Source organism: Monodon monoceros, unplaced genomic scaffold (genome assembly GCF_005190385.1).
Source record: "Monodon monoceros isolate NGI ecotype Baffin Bay Population unplaced genomic scaffold, NGI_Narwhal_1 Super_Scaffold_18, whole genome shotgun sequence".
Classification (NCBI taxonomy): domain Eukaryota; kingdom Metazoa; phylum Chordata; class Mammalia; order Artiodactyla; family Monodontidae; genus Monodon; species Monodon monoceros.
Genome location: NW_021703774.1, coordinates 141,828,890 through 141,854,335, shown reverse-complemented (window position 1 = coordinate 141,854,335; position 25,446 = coordinate 141,828,890). Strand labels below are relative to the sequence as shown.

Below are 25,446 nucleotides of genomic sequence, written 5' to 3'. Positions count from 1 at the left end.
CCCCCTTCTTCCCTCTCTCAGCTTAGTGTCCTGCCCTCCGTGGCCAGGGCCCTGTCCAGCACACCACTCTCCCCGGCGGTGACCGGGTACCCCTCAGGCACACAGCTCCCTGGCTGCTCAGGGCTCGCCAGCCTCTGCCCAGCGGAGGATGCAGTGCTAGGCTCTGTCACAGGGTGGGTGGATGGCTGATGAAACGCCTGTGAGCCTCGTGCTGCCAGGGCTCTCCTCCCTCTCTCCTCTACCAGAGAGAGTCAGGGCACCCAGAATCCCAGCCTTCTGTGCAGGGCCTCCGCACCCTTCCTCTCCATCACTCTCTGCACTGCACCGAGCACAGCACACGCCTGCGTCTGCCCGTGCAGCATCGCTCACTGATACTCGCTCTGTGCCACGCCCTGCACTGGGCAGCGCGACGAGAGTGGACAGCTCACCCTTGCTCTCGAGGAGCTTGGGGTCTAGCGGGGTCCCTGGCTATGCCTCCAGCCCAAACTCTCAGCCCTCCTCCTGCTGTCTCTTGCCTCCAGCTCGTCTGCGTGGTTTCCTCTGCTGGAATGTTCTTCTGCCTCCTGTCTGTGGCCAATTCAGGTTCTTCTCTGACCTCTCTTATTTCAGGAATCTTTCCTTCTCTCTCCAGCCCTGCCCCACCCCTACCCCAAGCCCACCTAAATTCCTGCTCCTGCCACAGGCTCCAAGGGCATCCTCTACTTCCCCTCGTAGCAAGGATCATGCTTCGGTGTAGCTGCTTGTTGAATCTCTCCTTTTTTCCTATGAGACCCTCAGCCGCATGAGGGCAGCTCTCTCTGGCGCCCCGCCATATCCCTTTCCATAGCACTGTGCCTGGCATTTATACACTATTTCCTTCATTCATCCAATACCTACTGATTCGTGCTCTGTGCCAGGCGCTGCTCTAGCCAATTATCAGTGAATAAAACAGACTCAAAACCCTGCCCTCAGGGAGTTTATGCTGTAATGGGAAAGGACAGACAATAAATAATGACTGATCAATGAATCAACATATATAAGTGTGTGAGAAGATGATAAAGGCCCTGAGGAAAAGTGGAGCTTCATAAAGGGGACAGGTTGGAGGGAGGAGGGGCGTCAGGTTGCAATTCTAGATCTGGTCGGGGCCCGCCTCACTGAGACGATGATATTTGTTTTACGTCTTGAAGGCAGAGAGGGGGTGAGCCACGGTGATACCTGGGGAAAGGCCTTCCTGGCAGAGGGAACAGCCAGTGCAAAGGCAAAGTGTGTGGGTGGGCTCATGGGTCAGCAGGGAGGCCTGCGCAGCTGGAGTGGCATGTGGCGGGCAACGGGGGAGGCAGAGGACACGGGGTGGAGACTGGGGAAAGACCACGGGACCACGCAGGCCATCACAGAGACTCTGGCTTTATCCTGAGAAAAATCGGGAGCCTTTCAGTGTCCTGAGTGGGGAGGTGGCCTCTTCTGACTAATTCAGCTGCCTCTTGAATGAATGAATAATCAAGCATCAGAAACAGAAAGCACAGGGGGCCTAGAGGTGCCCGGGAGAAAACCTAACCCCACCCAGGGTGTCAGGGCGGTTTCCCAGGTGAGATGACACTGGACCACGGCCTGAATGGGAGGAAACTGGGAGGGAGGAGCCTGAACAAAGGCAGAGCTGTGGGAAAGGGCAAGGTGCATGGAGGAAGTGCTACAAGTGGCAGAGGTCAGCAAAATGAGGTCTTTGTGGCAGGGGACCTGGGCTGTGATGAGGTCCATGGAGGGTAGGACATGGAGAGGGGGCCGTGACTACCTACGAAGTACCTTGGAATTTATCCCGAGGGCAACAAGAGGCCTGGTGGAGCCATGCTCAGCTCCTGGGCTCCCACTCACTGTCTGCCCAGCCTGGGGTAACCTTTCCTCTAGGACTCGAATCGAGGCAGAGAGCCCTGGGCTGGACTCAAGCCCAAGCTCTGAGCGCCTGTGAGCTTTCCCTTTCCTGGGCTTTAATCTCCCGAGATGCTGGACTAAACCTCAACGAGGCCTCCCTGTTCTTACAGGCAAAGCTTCCAGGGTCTAGGCCCCAGAGTCACACACACCAGGCTCAAGCACTGCTCTTGACAACTTGATAACAACTAATAAGTGGTGTGGCCTTGGGCAAGTCTCTTCCCCTCCTTGAGCCTCAGTTTCCCCCATCTATAAAACAGGGATGCCCAAGCTCCTGCTTACCATGGCTGGAGAGAAGACTGCCTGCGCCTGGCACACAGTAGGTGTCTAATAAATGCCTTCCTATGGGCCTGGCCTTGGGAGCTGGTGTCCTGGAGCCTGCCCGGGCTGGGGGAGGGGAGCCTCACCTGGGATGTGTCGTGGTTGAAGATGACGGCGTTGAGGTCCCCGCAGTTGTAGTGCTTGATGAGGTCCTCGGTGGTGTAGAGCGCCTGCAAGCTCCCGGCCCGTACACTCTCGTGCTGCAGCAGGGTCTGGTTCAGGGCAAACAGCACCTGCGCAGAGGGAGGAGAGGCGTCAGGGCTGTGCTCAGGGACCCTGGCTGAGGCCCCTGACCCCTCCAGGACCGGCCCTCCTCCCGCTGGACTTTGGGGCAACAGGCCTGAAACAGGGTGTGTGAAAAGATGGGAGGGGCCTGACACCAGCTGGCACCACCCGAATGTTCCATGTCTCCCACTCTTCACTCACTGGGCTCTCACCACGTGCAGCCTGCTCTCATCTCCAGCCCTTTGCCCTCACAGGTCCCCAGTACTGCTCTGGGCATCAGTATCTTATCTAATAATGTGGCAAAGAGAACCCTAGTTGTGTCCAGGTTTTGGAATGATGGGCGAGTTTTTCTTTTGACTCCTTTCTTCTCCAGTGCCTAGATAAGTTCTAGAAGGAGCACAGACTCATTTTGGAATCAAGAGCACCCCCAAACAAAGCAAAACAAACAAATGAACAAAAAACCAGAAAGCCCATTAGATGTCAAGGCTCAACCCAAATGCCACGTCCTCCAGAAGCCATCCTCACACCAGGCAAAGGCCTTAGGAGCTGAGCCCCCAAGTCAGATCCGTGCTGCCATTCAGCACGCGTTTCCTCCAGCCCCTCTGTGCTCTGGGCCACCGTGCCAGGCCCTGGGGACACAGCTGTGCCCAGCCAGGCCTGCCAGGCATCAGGATCATTTGGAGTGCTACACAAAAATCTCAGAGATTCCAGAACTGGAGTCTCTGAGGTGGAGCCCAGGATGTGTATTTTTAACAGGCTCCCTGGGAACTCTTTAGCGGTCCAATTGCTTCTGGCATTTGAGGACTGTGCCTCTCATGGAACATGCCCTGCCCAAGGCACAAGGCCCTGAGAGATGATCTAAAATGTCCCATTTTAGATGGGGAAACTGAAGCCCAGGAGGGGAGGGGAAGTGGCCAATTCTGCATGGCTGGGACTAGAGCCAGCTTCACACAGCTGTGCATCCCAGACTCCTTTGGCCAACAAAAGGGAGGAGCTTGAGCAATCAGTGGGTTATTTAGCACAGATAGAGGGAAAAACGATTGCAATTCTTGTGCAAAATGCCAGGAGGTGGCCTCGGGCCACCTGTCCTCGCTGTTTTCCCAGCTCCAGCCTCCCTGGGAGTCCTCAGGCCCTGTTCATCCTGTCTGCACACTGTCTTGGACAACACACCCCCAGCCTCAGTCCGCCCGCACCAGTTCAGGCCCAAGCCTCTCTCATTGGGTCCACTGCAACCCATGCTCCTCTCTGCAGACTCCCCGCCCCTTCCCACCTATCCCATATTCTTCTGCCACAGCTATCCTTTAAAAACACAAATCTGGTGGACTTTATCTTTCTTTTTTTGCTCAAAACTTTCATGGATGCCTCCTGCCCAGGGGATAAAAGCCTAGCTCTTCACTGGAGCCTGCAAGGCAGCAGCCTGGCCGCTGCTGTGGTCAGTGACCTCGTTTCCAGCCCCTGTGTCTCCAAATGCTAAACTACTCTGCAGTCTTCTGTCTCTGTGCTTTGTACATGCTGTTCCCTGTGCATGAGAAACCTCCCGCCTCCATTTTCCACTTGCAAATCGAGACTTGGCCTTCCAGGGTCTGCTCAGATGTCTCCTCCATGAAGCTTCTCTGACCACCTGGGGTCTGGGTGAGGCCCCTCCCCAGAGCTCCCACTGTCTCCCTGTGTGGCAGAGTGATATAGTAATGCCCCCAAACCTTAACCCCTCCCTATATACATACCCTTGGCCATGGAACTCTGTAGCTCCTTCACATTCTGACTCTGGACTTGCTGCATTACAAATGGAGGCCAGCATTACAAGCCTCCATAGCCAAATGGGGGCAGCGTTACACATGTGCTGCTGTCTTTACACAACCATGTTGCCTTGAGAGTAGCCCAGGCTGGCCTGCTGGAGGGAGGGCGAGAGGCGTGCACCGCAGAGCCCAGTTGCTTCCGTTGTCCCACCAAGGCTGTCCCAGTCCGGCGGACAGCCAGCCGGCTCCCAGACAGGCAAGTGAGCCCAGCTGAGCCCACTGAGCCTGCCTGCCTGCCTGCAGCTGGGCCCAGACATGTGAGGAAATGCTTCACAGCACAGCTGTGGTGAGAGATGAGCTACCCGCCCTGCTTCCCTCCAGCAGGGCGTGAACAATAGATTGTAACTGCAGTTTAGCTACCTGTCTCCGCCCTTAGGCGATGAGCCGCTTGAAGACAGGAATTGCATCCTATTTATTTTTGCATTGGCAGAACTCAGCACTGTGCCTGGTAGAGGGTGTCACCCATCCTTCGTTTAGCGCTTTGACACCTGCTGTGGTCAATTCATAGTTCAACGTTGCTCAGTAAGCCCTTCAGACTAGCCCCTAGAACTCTGGCATTCTGTCTGCACTTGGGGCACGCTGCCACCACGTGGCAGAAATTTCCTCCAAGTGGCATTAGCCACGTGGTTCCAGAGCACATAATCTGAACAAAAAAGCTCAAGCAATAGGTACACAAAGTCTGGCTTAAAATACTGTCTTGGGCGACTGGGCCAAGCTTGTGCTTGTGAGATCACCTCCACCCATCCCCTTCTACTTCTGTTTCTGGTCGGGTAGGAGAGCTGGATTGCACTGAGCTCTGACAGCCCAGCCTGCTTCCCATAATGAGCTGGCTGGAGATGAGGTCAGACCCCACCGCCCCGACTCTGGGCCTTCTCCAGGCTTCCAGGTTCTGGCCACCACCCCTGAAATCCAACCTGCAGCCACCTGGCACAGGGTGTCGATGGCAGCAGGGTGGCTGGGGACGGATCGCAGCAGGCAGCGGCCTTGTTTGCCGTGGACATTGCTAAGGCAAAAGGCACTTCCTCCTGCATAGCAGATGCCTGGGATGAAAGCGCTCTCCTCCTCTGGGGGCTGGAGCGCTCTCCTCCTCTGGGGGCTGGAGCGCTCTCTTCCTCTGGGGGCTGGAGCGCTCTCCTCCTCTGGGGGCTGGGACACACAGACTTCCTGTGTCCACACCCTGTGCTGTACACACCTGCCCTGCTGCTTCTCAGCGCTGGCTCCACCTGGCCTGTGCTGAGGTCATCGGCTCGGGCGCCCAGAAGACCCGGCTGGGGGGCGGGGAATGGCCCCCCGGACCCTCTTAGACACATGGAGTCACTTCTGCAGTCACGTGGCCCTCGTGGAGCTGGGAGGTGTTCTAGTGAATGAAGCACGTTTCAGCCTGCAGGGCGCTCAGAACAGTCCTGGCACGCAGTGAGTGTGAAATAAATGCTTGGAAGAAAATAGACCTAAACCTTCTCTGATTGGAGCTAGAAGGGCCCAGCAGGTTTTCAAACCTTTTGTAGCCATGGAATCCTTTTTTGTTGTTATTGTTTTCCAGAGGAAACTTACTTGGAACTCAAAATCTGTAGCAGAAATGGGAACTGCCCTCATTGAGGTAAAGGAGGCAGGCTGTTTACCTGAAGTCCCCCCGGCTCAATGCCACCCCCGTGACAGGCTCCCAGCGCTTCTCTGTGGAACCCACAGGTGCCCTGGAGCCTCGTTTGAGAACCACTCATCTCTTCATATGCCCTCTTCACATGGAAGAGGAGAAAAAGACAGGGGTCCGGAACAGGCAGGATGAAGCTTGCCCCAAGGCCACACGGCGAGCTGCGGGCAGAGTGGGCTCCCTGTTCCCTGACCCCCAGCCTAGGACCTTTTGCTGTGCTCTGGACCATGTCTGGGGCTGGATTTCCCGAGGTCCACTGGCACAGTCCACGTTCATCCCCCACACCTTGCCATACCCATTTTCTTCCAGGAAATAGCCAGAAAACAGCTAGGGAGAATTTATTATTAACATGTCTAGAGGTAGAACACTGAGATCAGATTATTCAAGAAGCACCTCTAGTGTGGCGCAGCAGGGGTGTGGTGGAGCCTGGACTGAAACCCAGCCCGTCACTCCAGACTCCCCTCAACCCCCATCACAGATCCCGGAGCTTCCCTTGGTTGTGGCACTTATCCCACTGAGATGTCCATTTCAGGTAATTCCCTGTTCCCTGCCTGTCTAGACTGAGAGATTGGTGAGGGCAGGTAGCCTGCCTCTCTGGTCACTGCTGAATAGCAGACATTCAAGAACTATGAGAGGGAAGGATGCTGACCCTGAATCCCATGACCTTCCCCCTCCACCTCCTGCCTCGTATCCATCCTCTGCAATTTGTGAAGCAGTCCTCATCCATTGATTACTAGGGTCACTATGTTTGTTGAGCACTTACTATGTGTCAGAAGCTCTCTAAGTCCATATTAATTTATCTAACCTTTACAGCAACTCTAAGGTAGGGCTAGTATTAGCTCCATTTCATAGATTGGGGTGGTGGGAGGGGGCAGTCGCAGCAAAGAGATATTAAGTAAACCACTGAAGGTGACAAGGCTGGAGAGGGGTGGATGTGCATTCAAACCTGGGCCATCCAGCCCTGGAACCTATCCTCTTAGTTCACCACTGCCCTCGGGGCTTCTCTCTGCTCTCCTTGGGAGAGAGCCAGCAGGGAGGTGTCCCTATTCACAGATGGGAAAACAAAGAAGCAGAGGGGAAGGGGACCCAAGGCCACATGGCTTGTAAAGGACAGAGCTGGGCTATGAAATTACTTTTGTCTAGCTCCAACCAGGTTCCCATGACCAGGACTTCAAAGTAATATGTGCTTCTTCATGTGCATTCTTGGTGCTTCTAACAGACATAGGGAAGTGACACTCATTCATTCATTCAACAAACATTTACTTTCTGTTGATTCTCTGCAGGCATCTGGGGTTGTTGGATTAATTGGACTTGGTTTCCATCCACACGGAGCATCTTTTAGAGGCAGATATGCCAACGGGCCTTTATAGTAGTGGATGGTTGGAAAGTGGGGCCTTCAAAGCCCAGTGCACGGGCGCGAATAAGTGCCTTGCTCTGATTCCCGTTTCCCTGTCATTCACCCTGAATCCTCAAGCCTGGCCCTGCTCAGACTCCCAGGCCTCAATGCCTTCTGCTCCCGGCCACTTCAGAATAACAAACCCTCCTCGCCCGTAGCCTCGGTGGCCCACTCTAGGATAATGTTTATGATAAGGCTTTGACATGAAATAACAAACACGGGGTGAAGGCGAGAGCTACCTCACTTCCCCTGGATGGCCGTGTGTGGAGGCCCGGCCACCAAGAGCCCCTGAGCATCCTGGTGGCACCCCCCCCCCCCCCACCGGTACTTGCAGGCCCGCAGAGTCTGCTGAGTGTAGGCCTGGAATTTAAACACATCTTCAAACATGGGCCTTGGATGGAGGGAGGCAGGCGCCAGGAGGGTGGGTACAGGTTTATTGTTCCAGATCCGTCTAGTAAACAGTCCTGGATGGGCTGGAAGGGTGAACACCGAGGCCTGTGTTCACTTGTCGGCCCAGCAGCGTCATCGTGAGGAGAAGGCCGGACCCGCTTAGTCAGGAAGGATGTTTGAGACAGGCCCGGCTCTCAGGCTGGGACTGTCACTTCTCACCCACCCCGAACTATAGGGAAGTCACAGCAAAGGCCCCAACCCACTCGGCAGTGCTTACTGAGCACCTGGCGTGGGCCATGCACTGTTCTAGGTCAGGGGATTTACTCAGGGACAAAGCAGACCCAAATCCTGCTCTCATTGAGCTTATCTGCTGGGGAGGAAACAGAGAATAAATGAAATGATTAGTAAAATGTTAATATTTAGTATGTTAAAGACACAACAGGAGTTCCATTGAACTGGAAGTTCAGACTGCCCTCTGTCACTTTGGGGTCTTCATGCCTCTAAACCGACAGGCAAAGCTGGGAGTTACTGGGCTGGCTGGGGGCCTGGTCCTGACGGCCAAGGGGGAATTGGAGGTGAGGGAGAGCGTGTCTGCGGCGTACGATATCCCTTAGGGCGTCTCAGTGTTACCAGGCCCTGTGGGTAACTAACGTCAGTGGGAAACTACAACGACCCAGTGTAGGCAGCCTAATGGCCCAGACCCTTCAGGAATGAAGGTTTGGGTCATCCCACCAGGTAAAGAACCACAACTAGCTGAGGAGCTTGCAGAAGGCAAAGGGAACAGGTAGTGATGGGGGTAATAGAAGAAGGTAGTTATAAATACCAGCTCCGACCACGTGACCAGTTACAGAAACAAGGACTCTCCTTGTCTGGAGTATTTCTTCCTTAATTTGTTAAGAATGTGTGTGTGTTTGTGTATAAAATCTTTGTTTTCTCCTGTCTCTTCTTTTCCTTTTCTTCTCTCCTATCAAGTAACATAAGACATATTGACTTTATACCATAGTGCTTAAGTATAGTTAACTCAAGTACTCTTTAAGTATTGCATTTAAGTTATGGTACCTCAAGGAGAAAAGTAAATAAATACCACCCAAAGACTTTGCATCCTCTTTGGGGGAAGGCACTAGCGCGTTTTGGTTGCAGGCAGACTTGTAATTGTTAGGCGTAAGTGTGACCTTGTTATTATCTACTTGGAGATTAAGTGTGATTTGAGGAGATGCTGTACGAACGCCAACTTGACAAGGGGTGGACTTGCGATGGTTAGTCTTGCCGACCCGACGAGGCCATGGTACCCAGACGCTGGGTCAAACATCCTAGATGTTCTCGTGGAGATAGTTTTTAGGTAAGATTCACACTTAAATCAGAAGGTTTTGAGCCAGCAGATTATGCTGTATAATAATTGGATGAGGTGGGTCTTACCCAATAAGGTGAAGCCCTTAATAGATAAGACCAACCTCCCCGATGAAGGGAATTCTGCCAGCAGAGTGACTTTGGACTTGAACAGCAGCGTCAGCACTTCTTCCCTGGATTGCCAGCCTGCCAGCTCACCCTGTAGATTTTGGACTTGCCAGCTTCCACAATGCATGAGCCAATTCCTCAAAATATATCAATCTGTACGTATATATGTATACGTCTGTCTATCTATCTATCTACACATGCTATTGGTTCTGTTTCTCTGGAGAACCCTAACAAATACAGTATGTGTTACAAAGAAAAAAAGAAGCAGAAAAGGAGGGCGGAGACTGATGAGAGAAGGGGCAACAGCAGGTGCAAAGGCCCTGCGCATATGTAAAGTGGAGCAGAGGTCAGGGCGGCTGGAGCTGAGTAAATAAGGAGAGTGGTAGGAGATGAGGTCAGAGTTCATTGGCATGCCAGGTTCCATGGGCCACAGTAGGGATGTTGAGAAACCATCCCACACCTTTCAGAGAATAGATTGTTATTCCCACACGACATATGAAGAACCTGAGGGCTTGAGGATGGTGAAAGTACTTGCACAAGGTCTCACATTGAAGAACTGGAGCTGGAATTCAAACTCAGGTCCAGCTGACAGGTGCTGGGTTCTTTCTGCTGCCCCTGGGCCTGGCCCACCAAGCTGCCTCCACCCAGCCACTGGTAGGAAGAACAGACAAACAGACAAGTAGGGGCCAGTGTGTGAAGCCCAAATTCTGAGTGGTCAGCTGGGAAGGAGGAGGGGTGCTAGGACCTCAGTCATGGGGCCTGCTCAGAGCTGACATATGAGGAGAGGAAAGAGGTCACCTGGCCAAGGAACCCCACCTGGAACATGGCCTCCTGCGCTGTTTCTACTCTTTACCCAGCCTCATTGTTCGGCTCCAGCCTTGTGCTGAACTCATCCTCCCAGCCTCAGGACCACCTCCCTTGCTCCCCCTTCCGCCTGGAACCCTCTTCCACCCACCAGCTCCCACTCCCCTTTCTGCAGAGGTTCCCTTCTCAGGAGGACTTCCCTGGACCATGGGCCGGGCAGGTCCCCCAGAGCACTGTCACTTCCTGAACCGTTGCGCTCACCCTGCTTCATTGCTATTTAATGCTCGTTCTTCCTGCTTGATGGTGAACCCTCCAAGGGCAGGCAAATTGCCTTTCTTGGTCGTGGCTGTTTCTCCAGCAGAGGGCACAGTGCCTGATACTTACACAGTAGATGCTTGAGAAATACTTGTAGAATGAGGGAATGGATGGATGGGTGAAAAGGTGGACCACTCATCCCAGGACCCCAACCTGAGCAGCTCCCTGCTGGGACCCAATACCCCCAGGGCACAGAGGTGGCAGCTGAGCCCCCTGGACCCTGGGCCACATGTCTGTCATCCCCGAGGTGGGCTGGGGTGAACGGCAGCTCTGCTTCACAGGAAGGTTTCTCCAGCCTGGGGGAGATTTCCTCAAAGGTTAGAGCCTGCCAGGCTCTGGCTGAGGTTTATTTATTCATCCATTCTCCTTGTTCCATTGACAGCACCAAAGCAGTGCTGACGACTTCCCCGCTTCCTTCTCAGTATGTTGAGTCCCCCCGCCCCCGACCCAGAATCCTGTCTCCGGACACTGCACCACTGAGTAGCAGGCCACCAAATAAACACAAGGTTTCCTGGAGCCGGGGACTGGCTCTGTGCTGGCAGGTAGGACCAGAGCTCCCATCTCCAACCGAATCTCCACCACAAAGCCCTGGGCAAGCCATTTTCCTTCCATGGGCCTTGGTTTACCCACCTGCGAAAAGGACCAACTCACACATTCATTGAATAAATACTTATTGACCACGTCTGTACCAGATGCTCTTCTACACCCTGAAGGGACAGCAGTAAACACAGCAAATAAAGATCCTTGTCCTAATGGAGCTTTCATTCCAGTAGGAGGAAGCTGACGATAAACAAAAATAACCAGTAAAATATGTTAGAAAGTGATGGCTGTTAAGGAGAAAATAAGGCAAGGAACATAGGAAGTGTCTGTGTGTCTGTTGGGGGTTGACATTTTATATAAGATGCCCGGGAAAGGCACAATGAGAAGTGACATTCAAGAAGAGATCTGAAGGAGATGCGGGAGGTGGTCATGTGAATATCTGAGAGAAGGAAGGATGTTCTGGGCAGAAGGAACAGCAAGTGCAAAGGCCCTGAGGCAGCAGCGAGCCTGATGGGTGTGAGAAGCAGGAAAGAGGCCAGCGTGGTTGGGGAGGAGTGAGCTAAGGGGAACTAGTCGATGAGGTCTGTCTCAGGCAGAGACCCAGCAGCAAACAGATGGTGCACTGCCAGTGCAGTGAGCTCCAATGAGGTAAGTTCAACTGAAAGGGTGATTGAAGCACACTGAATGATGGGAATATTCACAGAGGTGTGGACAGGACACGGTGGAGCGCTGAGGAACAGCGGCAGTGGGAAGCTTTCCTGCCCCTAAGCCTTAAAGGGAAAGGGGGGGGGGCGGGTCAGGGACCTGAACCCAGCCAGAGCCACGGCCGTCAGAGGGGACCACAGCTACCGCTCCACGGCCTGGACCATGGTGGCCAGCAGGGAGGAGGGCGTGGGTGGGGGGCAAGAAATATCCCAGCTTCCTTGCCCTCCTGCCTGTTCATCCCCTGCCAGCTTCCCACTGAAATCAGGATAAGGGAGGCAAGGTGACGTTGTGTCACCGCAGGGCTCAGAGCTGGGGGAACAGAGGGTCGATCTGGAAAGGCAAGGGGGATTTCCAGGACGCAGTCAGAAAGGTAGGGTGGGGCTGGTGGGGAGCACGTCCCGTGGGGCCTGTGGGCCTCAAAGGCCTCTGGCTTCCCCCAGGGGGGATGGAAAGTCCCAGAGAGGCTGAGCAGAGGTGGCTGCAGTAGCTATGTTGACATGGAATCCGGGGAGAGAGGCGTGAAGCAAGGAGATGAGAAGGCAGCTGTCTTCCTCCTAAAGAGGAATCTCTGAGCACGCTCCTCCTCCCCTCCCCTTACCCTGTCCCCAACCCCAGCCACAACCCAAGAACTTGGACTTGGCTTCTAGCGCAGACGCCGCCTGCTCCGTGGACGCCTACCAGTTGGACGTCAGCGATGCGGCCGCATCCTCCAGCTGCCGTGCAGTGGGGGCTGGCTGAGCCTTCCGTGCTTTCCTGGGCGGGCAGTGGAGGCTGACTCACCCTAGCTTCCTTTCCTTCTTTTCTCTGGATGCCTAGTTTCTCCACCCAAAGACCACCCTTAAAGATCCCAGCATTCCTCTTCTGTCCTTCAAGTCATGCCAGGAAAGGCTCATAAATCCGGAGCCACCCACAGGAGGAGATTAGCATCTGCTGGGTAGGGAGGCTAACAGCCGGGCTGAGGCAGGGGCTGGGCTGGGGGTGGGGACAGGCCCAGAGGCTTGGGGTCTCCAGAAAGGGAGTTTGTATGGGGTCTGCCCTGTTGGGCGGCAAAAGGGTCCCTTGCTCTTCAGTTTTAGGCACAGGTAAGACCAAGGGAGGCTGGAGACCTAGATTCTGGTGCCGCGGGCTCTGACTCCAGACCAGTTGTGGGCCCACTTTCTGGTCACAGGTTCCCCCTCTGAGACACGAGGATGTGGGAGTACTTCTCAGCTCTGCTTGTCATGTTCTATGAGCCCAACATTTTGGGACGGTGACACTCCACCATGTCATAATTTAAACTGTCTACGGTTCTATGCACTTGGCACATAGAAGCTCACTTATTCTTTTCTTTTTTTTTTTTTGGCGGTACGCGGGCCTCTCACTGCTGTGGCCTCTCCCGTTGCAGAGCACAGGCTCCAGACGCACAGGCTCAGCGGCCATGGCTCACGGGCCCAGCCGCTCCGCGGCTTGTGGGATCTTCCCGGACTGGGGCACGAACCCGCTTCCCCTGCATCGGCAGGCGGACTCTCAACCACTGTGCCACCAGGGAAGCCCTCTCATTTATTCTTTATAACAGCCCTGTGAGGCCAACATTACTGACTCCATTTTACAGACAGGGAAACCAAGGCTCAGAGAAGTAGGTGACATCACATGCTCCCCCACTGTTAGGGCTACGTGGCCCCAGCCTTAGTGTGCCAAGCCCTCCCTGACCCTGGGGTCAACTATATGTCACGAATTTTTCTTTTGCTCCCCAATAATCACTTCTGATCTCCTAAGTTGAATATACACCGTGAATAGAGGAAAAAACCAAAATGTATCAGAAAGTCCCACAGAATCATGTAGGCTGGCCTATTTCCAGTTATAAAGCTTTGAGGAACTTCAAGGTGGTGGATGAGTTGGAGAGAGAAACAGGTAATTATAAAACCCAGGGGTAAGTTAATGATAAAAGGGAAAACCAGGGGTCTTTGGGGTCGCAGAGGGGTTTTGTGATGCAGCCTGGGAGTTGGTGAAGGAATCAGGCTTTAAGCTGGGCTGTGCAGGATGAGTGGGGTTGAGAGAAAAGCGTGTTCAAGGCCGAAGGGCTCGGAAGTGCATGATGTGTTTAAGGGCGTGTCAGGAGTTAGGCCCAGAGGGGACCTGGTGGCGAAGGGCCTTCGGTCTCAGGGGGAGGGCTCCATGCTCCACCCAGCCCTTCTCTGCTGGATGTTCTGACAGTGGGCCGGTTACCTGTGGGGGCGGAAATAGCTGGGGAACCACAGATGAGCAGACTGAGACTCTCAGAGGGACAACGGTCTACTCGGCAGGCAATCAGCTGGCGGTGCCCATGGTTACCATTATCATCATCGTCATTGTGAAGCGGCGGCATCCATTGGTTGGCAGGATGTAGTTTTTATTTTTCCTGCTGTCTCAGACCTGCCTGCTGACACAGCTGCCTGGACTTCAAAAGGCAAGTCTCCATTTTCATTTGCAAAATCAGTATGAAATTCCTAGAGGGCTTGTCTAATTCCTTCTGGTCTGACCACACAGCAATTACCAATTTGCAAGGAGTTGGGGGGGAGCCTCCCAAGCCCTAGCAGGGAGGGGACCTCTGTTCTGCCTGGGGCCTGGGCAGCAGCTAGGGACAGCGGATTTGGGGTGGGCAGTTCCGGGTGGCCGGGGGTGGGAGGTCGGGGGCGCCGGCTCCGTGAGCACTCCGTGCTGGTGAGTGAAATTGTTTCTCCACTAAGTCACAGGCTACAAGTGCCTCGGAGACCAACCACATAGAGCAGCAGAAGGGGCAGGGCTCTGACCCGGACTCAAATCTGGGTCCTGCTACATGCAGGCTGTGTGAGGTTCCCATTCTGGTGATGTGCTGCCATGGGAACATGGGCTCCTCTCCAGGCCTCCGTTCACCCATCTGCCAAGTGGGGAGAACTGTACTTGTCCGCCCCGCCCAGGGAGCTAGCACTCTAAAAACCTTGGAAAACATTCCTGTCCTTCCTTAGGGAATTTTAAGAAGCTTCTGTTCCCTAAGCGGCAGTGGGGCAGCTCTGAAGGGGGGGCAGGAGCCAATGTATGTGGATTATTCCCATTCACCCCTCAATGATGAATATGGATTTGTGCCAGGCCCAGTGCTGGGTGCTAGGGCCATGGGGCCACATCAGCACCACTTCTAAACTCAAGGAGCTCAAGGTCAAGGGTAGGGTGGAGCGCGGCAGGAGGCACCCAAGGAAGGCTTGCAACCAGATGCTAACATCACTTGTGAAGCTGGGCACAGGGACGGACACAGGGCAGTGGGAGCCCAGCGGAAGGGGGCTCAGCCAGCCAGGGGAGGGCCGCACACGGGACTCATGGAGGAGGTGCTCTGCAGTGATACCTTGTGAGAGCACACATCTACCACTCAGAAGAGAAAGAAGAGGAATTCCAGGCAGTGTCAAAGCCCATGTAAAGGCTGGGTGGAGCTGGCCAGTTCGGGGAAGTGCCGATGACCCCCTGGTCCAAGCGCAGCGTGTGTGGCTGGTGAAGGGCGTGAGCTGGGATGGCAGCAGGGAGCTGGGGTGAGATCCGGAGCTCAGGTTTTATCAGGACTATGGGAAGACATGGAAGTTACACAGAAGGGAACGACCAGTCAGACTTTCGATTTCGAAGCTGCCCTCTGGCTCCTTCACTGAGAAAGCATCAGAGGAGCACAGGTTACAGGCAGGAGACAGTCTTAGTCCTCTTGGGGCTGGGAGAGGTGAGGGGGCCCCACCTGGGCCTGGGGGGCTTTGGGGATGCATGGAGGAAGTGAAGGCGGGCTAGAATTCCAACTCCTTTCTGGCTTGGTTGTTCTGGAAGCCTACAACTCAGGGCTCTGAGTCTCTCCCCTTGCCCACCACTGGCCCATCTCCCCTGCCCTGAATTTCGGGGCTGGGTCCTCACTCTCTCTTCTTCCACTCCAGGAAGCCTCGAGCCCCACTTGGGGGAGCAGCTGGACAGAAGAGGAGCCGGCCCTGAATGGCAGGAGGAAAAGCCTGGGACTGGCACGGGACCTGCAGCCTGGAGAGCCCAGGGAATGGACACTCTTGCTAGAGTACATCAAAGGCAACAGCTGCATAGAACTTGGCCTCACGGACAAAACTACAACACAGTCCCAACCTCTCCGGCTTTTTGCCTGTTTAGTCACAGGAGGCAATCCTTGGCAGCAGGACAGGAGCATTGGAGACTCTGGCTCTGCCAAGAGAATGTCAGTTGAGGGAGGGCCCTTAGATCCTGCATGGGATCTCATTGTCTAGAGAGGATGCTGTGGCCCAGAGAGGGCAGGAAGGTGCCCAAGGCCACACAGCAAGCAGGGGGATGCAGACTAAGACAGGAATGAGGCTTTACTTGAGCAGTTTGGGTCTCTTATGCCCCCTTATCCCTTCCTCCCCCCCCACCCCCCCCACCCCCCGCCACAGAAAAGGAAAATGTTTTTAGACCGGAGGCAAAAGAATGTGAAGTTGAAATCTGAGCCTTGGGTCTTGGGAAAAGAATACAGAGAAGTCAGACGTATTCTGGATGAGCAGAGATCTGCTTACCCTGCAGACGGGAAACACTCAGGGCTGTCCAAGGCCTCCTTCTGCGCAGGTCTGACCTGGGAGGGCAGGCCGAGTGTGAGCCGATGGGACCAGAGAACGCCTGCCAACACTGCGAGGTAAAGGGCCGATCTACCACGGGCAGAGGAGGAGTGCTCAGCCTCTTAGCTCCCTGCCTGCAACCTTCTCTTGGGGCCTCAGGTCCATGCTGGCATACTCCACTGCCTGGCCTGGACCTGCCACCAGGGCCCTGACAGATCAGGGGCAGGGGTTCTTGCTGGCCCCCACTTGTCCACACGCACACCCTTCCTGCCCCGCCTAGAAGCTCACCTCCTCTAAGAAGGCCTCCCTTCAGCTCCAGTCTTTGTCTTCTCCTTCTGTGTGCTTCTGCAGTTGAGAAGGGCAGCAACAGGCCAGAGTTTCTTTCTGCCTTGTGGTGTCTGGGGCTCTAAGAGACCGTGGGTTGTGTAAGAATGTGTGTGTACACGTGTGTGTGAAAGGGAGAGATCAGATGGAGACAGAGATAGACAGATGATCGACAGATTCAGGACAGGTGTATGGACCGCCCTGCGCATTATGCACGTCAGTAAGAGTCCTAACCTGACTCACGTTCACACGTGTAACAAAAACCCCCTCTATGCCAGGCACTGTGCAGGACTCCCAGGAAGACTCAAATAAATGTGATTTAGTTCTACTCCTTCCTGACACCAAGATGCCCCATCAATCGTTCTCCACGGTTCAGTCTTAATGCTGGCCCACCAAGGTTCTCTGGGATCTGGCCCCTGCCATTTTGGGGTCTGCACCCTCATCCCCTCCACTCTCTTCCTGTTACTTTTATTTCCTCTTGCTATTGGAGGGCACTGCAAAGGACGACCTCGGACCTTGAGGCTCAGGATCCGGGCTGTACCCGGTACGTTGAGCATCCCTGACCTGATGCGTGCCCACTGGTTCTGGGCCTAACAGGGAAAGGGGATGCTGTGTGTGGGCGTGATCTTTGAAAACCATAAATGAGGTCACAGCACTCCCAGGCTCAAATCCTTCTTGGCTCTGCTCTGCTCTAGGCATAAGCTCTCACTCCTTCAACAAGCCTCTCAGCTCTGCATGGTGGGCCTGCCTGCCTCCCTCCTCAGATTCACCTGGCTTCCTGCCCTCCCCGCTCTGTGTTTTCAACATGCTGCCTTGACAGGTTTTATTTGAATGTGTTCTTTTGTTCCCACTTCAGGGCCTTTGCACATGCTGGTCCCTCTGCCAGGTGTGCTATTCCTGTCATCCCTCTCTTTTTTGCCCCATTAACTCCTACTTATCTTTCAGATAGTGGTTCAAGCATCACGTCCTGAAAATGTCTTCCCTGATGCCCAGATCAGTTCAGGGGCCCCCATTCAAGTCTCTGCTACGCCCTGTACTCTTTCTTCAGCATACTCATAATAGTCTGCTCCATATATTGACATATATAATCATTTGCTTAATGTCTGCTTCTCCTGATAATAATTTTAACTACCACTGATTAGCCACTTGTTCAATACCAGACACTGTACAAAGCTCTTTACAAATATGATTTCATTTAAGTCCCCAACAGCCCCTGGAAGTAGTTACCATTTTTATCACATTTTACAGATGAGGCAAAGGAGGCACAGAGTTGCTAAGTGACTTGCCTGAGGTCACACAGCCAGTAAGCGGTGGATGAATCAAGATAGTCTGGCCATTTTAGCCGCGTGCCAGTCTCCCGCCTGCTGCTGTGGAGACATGATGAGGGTGGGGACCATGTCTTCTCTGCTCATCCTCACATCCTCAGCACCTAATCTGGGACCTGGACTCGCAGCCACCCACTAAAGGGAAGGAAGGAAGGAGAGGCTGGGGTGCCGGCTGTTGGAAAGACAGCCAGGAGCAGCCTCCAGAGGCCACGTCTTCCCTGCCTCCTGGCTCCTGAATCAGGGAGAGCTAGTGTTCAAAACCAGTAAGTGTGTTTTTGCAAAAGAGATGGGGCAGGCAGAGAATGTAGACGTGGAGCCAGAGCTGGGCAAAAGCCCAGATGTGGACCAGAGCCTTGGGGTTTGGAGGGGCCTCAGAAATCATGCAGCCCAGGGCTTCTCAGCTGCGGGGTTTCTTTTCAAAGTCCACTCCCTCCAGGGAGTGTCTCCCTGGGGATGTGCAGGCAGAGGGCTTGTCGGTGTAGTGGCAGCGGCTCATCTCCCACCCACAGGCCAGGCCATCGCAGGGCACCAACATGGACCATGGAAAGGGCTCTCCTTCTACAGTCCTGACGTCTGTCTCCTGGAGGCTCTCCCTTCCGCTGGAGGAGCTGAACTGCTTCCGAGACTGGCATCTGTTCTGGAGATGAGGGCCCAGTCCCTTCAGGGGACACAAAGGGGGCCCCTCGCCATCCTTCCCTTTGGCAGCACCCAGGCCCTAGCAGCCCGCGGCCCAGGAGCAGGCCTGGGAGGTCAGTAAGCCTGGGAAGCTTCCCCCCAGCTCCCCGGCCCCCCTTTGAAGGGGATCAGGTTCCCCCACAAACATAATTGAACAAAAATATGAGAGAAAAGGTCTTTGTTCTCCCATTTACAGCGTCAGAAAATATGTAACAAATTAGCTGTTTATGAGGTAAGAGAACGGGGCTGTGCGCTGTGGCCAGGAGGCATGGCTGCCACACAAGGGGCCCTTTCAGCACACTGAGTGCAGGGGGCAGCCCAGCTGGGAAGGACAGCTCACCGGGCCTGGCACCGGCAGGGCAGACGGAGGCCCCACCTGACCCCTGGCTTGAACGGGGTGAAGCTTGGTGAGTGGGCACAGGGCGCCAACCAGTCAACAAAGAACGTGGCCCTGGGAAGGGCCGGGCAGCCGGGGGACCTGGGGAGGCCTGGCTTCCCAACCCACCTCTGACCGGCTCCCCCGAGTGACCCCGCTGACTTCCTCCCCTGCTGGGGACCTGCTTCTCCACCCTGAACAGGAGGGCCTGTCCGATGCTCTCGGGGCACACGTCCACCTGCAGAAAAGCCTGGGTGATGGCTTCCCTGTCCGTTCCTCTGAACCTTAGCTGTGGGGAGGTGGCTCTTGGCAATGTGCAGGAACTAAAAAATCAAAATATCTTTGATTTTTCTTCCGGGGTTTGATCAAAAATTCCATCTGAAGCACCAAACAGAGGATGTCGTTGAGGCCAAGGAGAACCAGTGAAGGGGTGGTTGGCGGAGCTGGAAGCAGCCTCCTCAGTGGGGAGAGGGGCGAGGGGAGAGGGGCGAGGGGAGAGGGGAGAGGGGCGAGGGGCGAGGGGCGAGGGGCGAGGGGCGAGGGGCGAGGGGCGAGGGGCGAGGGGCGAGCGCTTCTCTCTTCAACCTTGCCTTGGCCATTATTTGCTTCACCAGCGTGTCCAGAATAGCAAGGGGCGGGCTGAGACCATTTGGAAAGAGCTTCTTTGGGCTCTCCTGCTTGGTGATTCTTGGAGTTGCGATTTCACACGCCTTACTTGTCCTACTGTGGTTCTGATGCCCTATGACCTTGGCTTTGGCGTCTCCATCTCACGATTTGGTATTTCTGATTCTGTAGTTAACATGTGTTCCTGGGGCCTGTGTTTCCCCCATGTCCTTCACGCTGCTGCAGGGCTAGGCACATGGCGGGCTAGTAAATACCCTGCAGGAGTGCGGGGCTGGAGTCTCCCCTGCTGCAAGCCGTGTCTGGGACCCTCAGTCACACTGTCTGTGCTCACACCGGCCTGTACTTTCCTCTCCAGCCTCACAGGGGTGGGAGGCTCATGACGGCCCCAAGCCTCTAAGAGCACATGCTAGTGAGATCATGGGTCCATGCCAGTCTGGTGTAAGGAATCCCCGCGAAAAGCGGGGTGCTAATCTTCGGCATGAATATCCTGAGTGTTTTGTCTGCAGGCACAAACACATCGCTTTCCTGGATCTGATTTTATTTATGTTGATTGGATCTTAACAGTTCTTTACAAGGCTGAAACCAAAGCTGCCTGAAGTCCCTGGGAGACTTGCTAAAACTTCAACTGCACCCAGTTTAGCAGAGCAACTTGAAAGTCAATCAGCGGTGAGGGGCAATCTGCCTCATTATTTCCAGCCCTGGAATCCGGCAGCAGATGGAATTCTGGGCCTGGTGTGGACGCGGCCCAGGGCGAGGAACACAGCAGGGTCTGTCGCCCCCGGCTATGTCTGTGCAGGGTCTGGGGCTGGCTGGGCTGACCTTCCCTCTGAGTGTGGGTGGTGCCAGGAAGGATTTCCCACTTGGGGAAACAAGGGCCATAAGCCTCCCAGACTCCAGGTTCAAGGCTGCTCCTCCAGACCTGTGTGGATCAATCCTGTAGATACAGGATTCTGAGCACCTATGTGGGCTGAGCCCTTGCTTGGGTTCTGAGGAAGGATGGATGGAACTGGACATAGTTGCTATCCTCCAGGAAGCAGCTGGGAGACACTGGGGCAGATTCTTACAGAAGGGAGCCAAGGGCCCTGGGAGCACCCAGGAGGGAACACCTGGGGCTAACGCCTTCTCCATCAGGCCTCGCTTTCTCTGTGAGGTCCACGCCACTCCCAAATTAAAGAGGTCCCCCCCCCCCCCCCAGGCGCTACCATTTTCTCCACTCGCCACCTTTGAACACATGATGTTAGTCACTCACTTATCACATCTCCTCCCACTAGAAGGTAAGATGCTCCATGAGGGCTGGGATATTTGTTTTGGTCACTAATATCTCTCCAGCCCCAGTACATAAAATGTGCTCAGTAAATGTCTGGCACATGAATGAATGAATGAATCTGGTGGCATTTTAATACCAGTGACCATTCCTGGGGCCTCCTGTGCAAGTCCAGTGCCCCAAATCTCTATCCCTTCAGCAGCAGGGTGCTGGTGCCGAGGAGAAGGGAAGATGGGGCTTATATACCACCACATCCAGCTGTTCACTTGACGGACAAAGCTCAGAGAGGGGTAGGGGCCTGTCCAAGGTCATACAGCACAGGAGCACATGTTTGGACAGACCTTAGGATGTGCCGGTGGATCCTTCTGCTTCCTTGCCGGCCCGTGAGGGCCTGGCCCACTCCAAGCTCACCAGGGCACCAGGAAAGAGCCCGTGCAGGGAAGGAGGACCAGAGGCTCTTGGCAAGGCCAGCAGCGTGGGCCCCACCTTGCTTCCTGACCATCCTCCCCTGTCGGTCTCACTTCCTGCCCTCCCTCCCTCCCAGCGTGGGAATAACAGTAAGTCACCTGATGCCGTGTATCACACACTGAGAACTTCGTACACGCGCATGTAAAATCTCAGTGAATCCTCTCCCCAGTTCTGTAATGATGAATATTTCAGCTTGAAAAGTAACAAAACTAGGCTCAGGGAGGTTGAACAACTTGCCAAGGTCACACAGGGAGTGGGGGAAGTTTTGACCCAGGGCTGTTGGGAGTCATTGTGGGTGACCCGTGGGAGCCTGATCCTGCACAGGACTCGGCTTTGGGAGCAGGAACCATGCATGGCTCCAGCTCTCGGGACGGGAAGGAGCCCGCCTGTCTCCGAGGCCTGGAGGTCCTGGCGGTGCTGCCGCCCGGCCAGCAAGGGGCTGCGGGGGCGGTGGCGGTGTGCCATGCCTCTGCGCAAGAGTGAGGGCTCCTGAGTAGTTGCAACCCACCCCAGACCATCGCAACTTCTAGAAAGTGCTTTTCACACTGAACTGGACCCTGCCCGCCCATCTCAGTGCAGCCTACCGGCCCCCAGAACCAGTCTACGCTCTGCGACCTTGGAAAGGCTGCAGAGATTTGGGGTGGCAACCACCCCCTGTTTGGTCCGCCTCCTCCAGATGGATGCCTGGCCTTGAGAGCTTGTCCCCTCCGGGCCAGCACGGACTGCAGACCCCCCGACCCCGGGCACCCTCTCTGTACACCCTCCAGGCCGTCAGCATCCCACCCAAAAGCAGATGCAGACATCTGAGGAAGAAACTATTCTATAGCGGTGGGAACAACGAGGCGCCGCTGACCGACTCTCAGCCAACCAGAAAACGCAACTCACCTCACTGCCAACCCCAGCGCTGGGCAACATGCTCTCTCTCTCTCTCTCTCTCTCTCTCTCTCTCTCTCAGACTTTCACACGGAGACGCACGCGCACACACACACGTGCACGCTCTCACTCATGTCCATACTCCAAAGCACACCACAAGATCCTGTGTAAAGTCTCCCGTAGACACACACCTAGATGGACACGGGTCCCCAGGCACACAGAAACAGAGTGTCACACACACACACAGAGACACAGACATACAGTCACACACAGTTGTACACACACACATGGTCACACTTATACACACAGTCTCACACACGTGGTCACAAACAGTCACACACACATACCCCTCGGGGGAGATCCTGCATGACCCTAGGCCTGACCCTAGGCCTACTACGCATTGTTGTGGTTTTTCCTCCTCCCACACACCTGTGGGCTTGCCCTGGGGAGAAATCTCTCTCTCTTTCTGCTCTGGGCATCTCTGATCTCCCAAACGAGGTCGCTGCTTAGGTGTTCAGGTTGTGGTGTGAAGGGCAGATCCCAAGCCAGCTCTCTTGGGCTCAAATAGCCCCCTTCCGGTACACGCCCCACCGAGCTTCCTCATCACAGGAGGATGTCGGGACAGGATGCACAGACACACTCCTACTCACTCAGTGATCTTGGGCTGGGCCCGCCAAGGTGTTTCCTCATCTGTTTCCTCATCTCCCCTCCCAGACCAGCAGTGGCCCTGCTCCCTCTGTACCAGCAAACACACACTTTCGTTCTCAAGAACCGAGCACGTCCACCGGAGACCCATCCTCCCTGAAGCCCTAGGCCTTAGTGAGCCCCCCGTCACAAGGGGAATGCAAGCAGAGGACATCTTTCTTGCAGGGTTGCTGTGAAAGTTAGAGATAATGTACATACTACACTTTTCGTTTAATTCTTTTAATTCCCTTAATGACCTTATGAGATGGGTGCTATTATTATCACCGTTTTAAGGTGAGGAACCTGAGGCACACAGACCTTAAAAAGCAGACACGCTTGTGATCTTTATCGCAGCATTGCCCGTCCCCGAGATGCCTTTACGGTTTTGTTCTGGCGCCGAGAGTCAGGAAACCCGTAAGAACACGCTAGTGGGCACTGTTTACCCCTGACCCAGGTGGTCTTGCAGGAGAAGCCTGTGGCCCCTTCAAGCACATCAGACAGAGAGCGCGCCACCCTGGGCTACACCCTTAGGTCCTGGAGTTGGTCCCCTGGGGCCCTGGCTTCCCCGGTGTGGGTCCCAGCCTCATTTCCCTATGCTGCTGTTAGGGCCATGTGAGGGACCAGGGTGGGTCTGGTCGTGGACGAGCAACGCCGGTGAGGTCACCACGCGCTGTGCTGTCAGCATATCAGCAGAGACGGTCCTGGGGCACAGGGTCTGGGGACACCTGTGACATCAGATCCTGGGGCTGGGACACTTGGCCCTCCCTGAGTATCTCCAGGGTGTCTTCTGCCCTGAAGCCCCTCATTCTATGGGCGGAGTCCTCCATCCTGAGGGAACAGTGACTGAGGGGACATAACGCTGGGAAGGTTTTCAAGAGTGAAGTGAGAGCCGGGGCTGGCCTGGCAGAGCCATCACTGTATCGGTCTCATGCTGTTCTTGTATCTCCTGGGGTACAGGGTTCTCCCTGGGGCCTGCTCTCTGCCAACTTGGTGCAGGCCGGGCAAGCAGAGGTCCTGGATGCGTAGCTGCATGGAAGAAGCAGGCGGTGGAAAGCTGGCGAAGTTGGTGCAGCGTCAGCACATTCTTGGACCAAGGCACTGAAAATCTCATCTTCTGACTTCACTTCCAAGCGGGAATGGAGGCCTAGCTGCCCCAGAAGGGTCATGCCCAGTCACTGCTTGGGGCTGGAGGCTTTGCGGGGTAGGGAGAGGCCTTGGCGGCCCCTTCTGATCTCTCTGACCCGGAGCACCAGCCTCTGCTTGCATTCCCCTCGTGACGGGGGGCTCACTCACTAAGGCCTAGGGCTTCAGGGAGGATGGGTCTCTGGTGGACGTGCTTGGTTCTTGAGAACAAAAGTGTGTGTCTGCTGGTACAGAGGGAGCAGGGGCACTGCTGGTCTGGGAGGAGAGAGGGAGGCCTTGCTGCAGCCTGAGAACAGGGTGGTGGGAGAGCCCTTTAGCCCAGCTGGAGCAGCGTCAAAGCTGCAGAGGCCTGGGAAGATCTTCCTTCTGTCCAGCCCTCTGGGTTTTCACAGGGTGGGATGGACATCCAGAACCGAAGCCGCTGAGTTCCTGTTCAGAACTCCTTCTGCTGGGAAGCCACGTAAAGGGTGAGATCAGAGGGGCACCAAGATTCGCCACCCCCCCGCCCCAAGGAGGGCTGCCCAGAGCTGACTGAAATGTAACGTTGATCCATCTTGGGAGGATGGCTGGTGTCAATTCATGTGGGCAGCTCCCTAGGCTGCCCCCCTGGGTGGGCAAGTCCTGTCCTGAGGGTCTGGTCCCTGCCCCGGGCCCTGGGAGGGATGTTGGCAAATCTCTCGTCCTTCTTGCACCTGGCTTTCCTCACCCGTAAAGTGAGGCTGTTAAACTGCCTCACCGTGAGGGTCAGCGGCACACAGGGAATCAGCCGGCGTGGGACCCGACGTGCACGACCAGGTGTGGGTCAAGGACCGAGAGCAAGGGGGCCGCCCCACAGGGTTTGCTGTAACTGGGAGAGAAGGGGATCCAGGCCCGGTCATTCTTGGTCCTCTTCCCTCAGTCTTCCTGTCCACCTGCCCAGGCAGGCGGCCTCCTTAGCCAACACAGATCTGTTAGGTCCAAGTCCCGCCAGTGCCGCAGAGGCAGGGCTGGTGGGGGAGCCTCCGGGAATGAGGGTTATCAGCTCCTGCTCAGCGTTCTGCAAATTCAGTCCTGGATCCTGGTGAGCACCTACGGACCACCCACCCTGTGGGGTGTGTGTTCTCCAGCCCATGATCTTGTTGGGCATCACTGGATCCTCTGGGGGGACAGGGTTGCCTCCCCATTTCACAGATGATGAAACTGAGGACCAAAGAAGTGCAGTGATGCGCCCAGGCATATAGCTCACCTAGTAGGTGGGGGAAGTGGCACTTAAACTCACGTCCAGAGCCCAGGCCCTATTCACTCCCTCCTCCAAATTGCTGGAAGCAAGGACAAAGGTGAAGGGCTGTGTAGCAGAGAGGTCCCTGAAACTAAGAGGGACAGCGCAGGTGCAAGTGACAGGATGAATTCCTGCAAGCGACATTCGAGGCTCTTGGACCTTTAATAGTTTCTTCCCTTCCACTCCGTTCCATCATCCCCAGGCCCTGGAGCTGCCTGTGGAGTGGCTAATCATGGGCAGTTACCACACTGGCACATCGTAAACAGTCTGTAAAAGGCCTGGGAGCTCAGCTCACACCACACAGAGCCACAGAGCACCCCCCCGCCCCGCCACCACACACACACACACACACACACACACACACACACACACACACACACAC

The 25,446-nt window shown here is 55.2% G+C and overlaps 1 protein-coding gene across 1 annotated transcript in view; it reads right to left on the bottom strand.

Annotated features, from left to right (window-relative positions):
* TRABD2B (TraB domain containing 2B) overlaps positions 1-25,446 on the bottom strand; it is a 218,104-nt gene that overhangs the window by 39,998 nt on the left and 152,660 nt on the right. Inside the window, exon 3 of the mRNA XM_029230297.1 lies at positions 2,310-2,456. Coding sequence (XP_029086130.1) covers positions 2,310-2,456 — 147 coding nt within the window. The remainder of the gene's footprint in view (positions 1-2,309; positions 2,457-25,446) is intronic.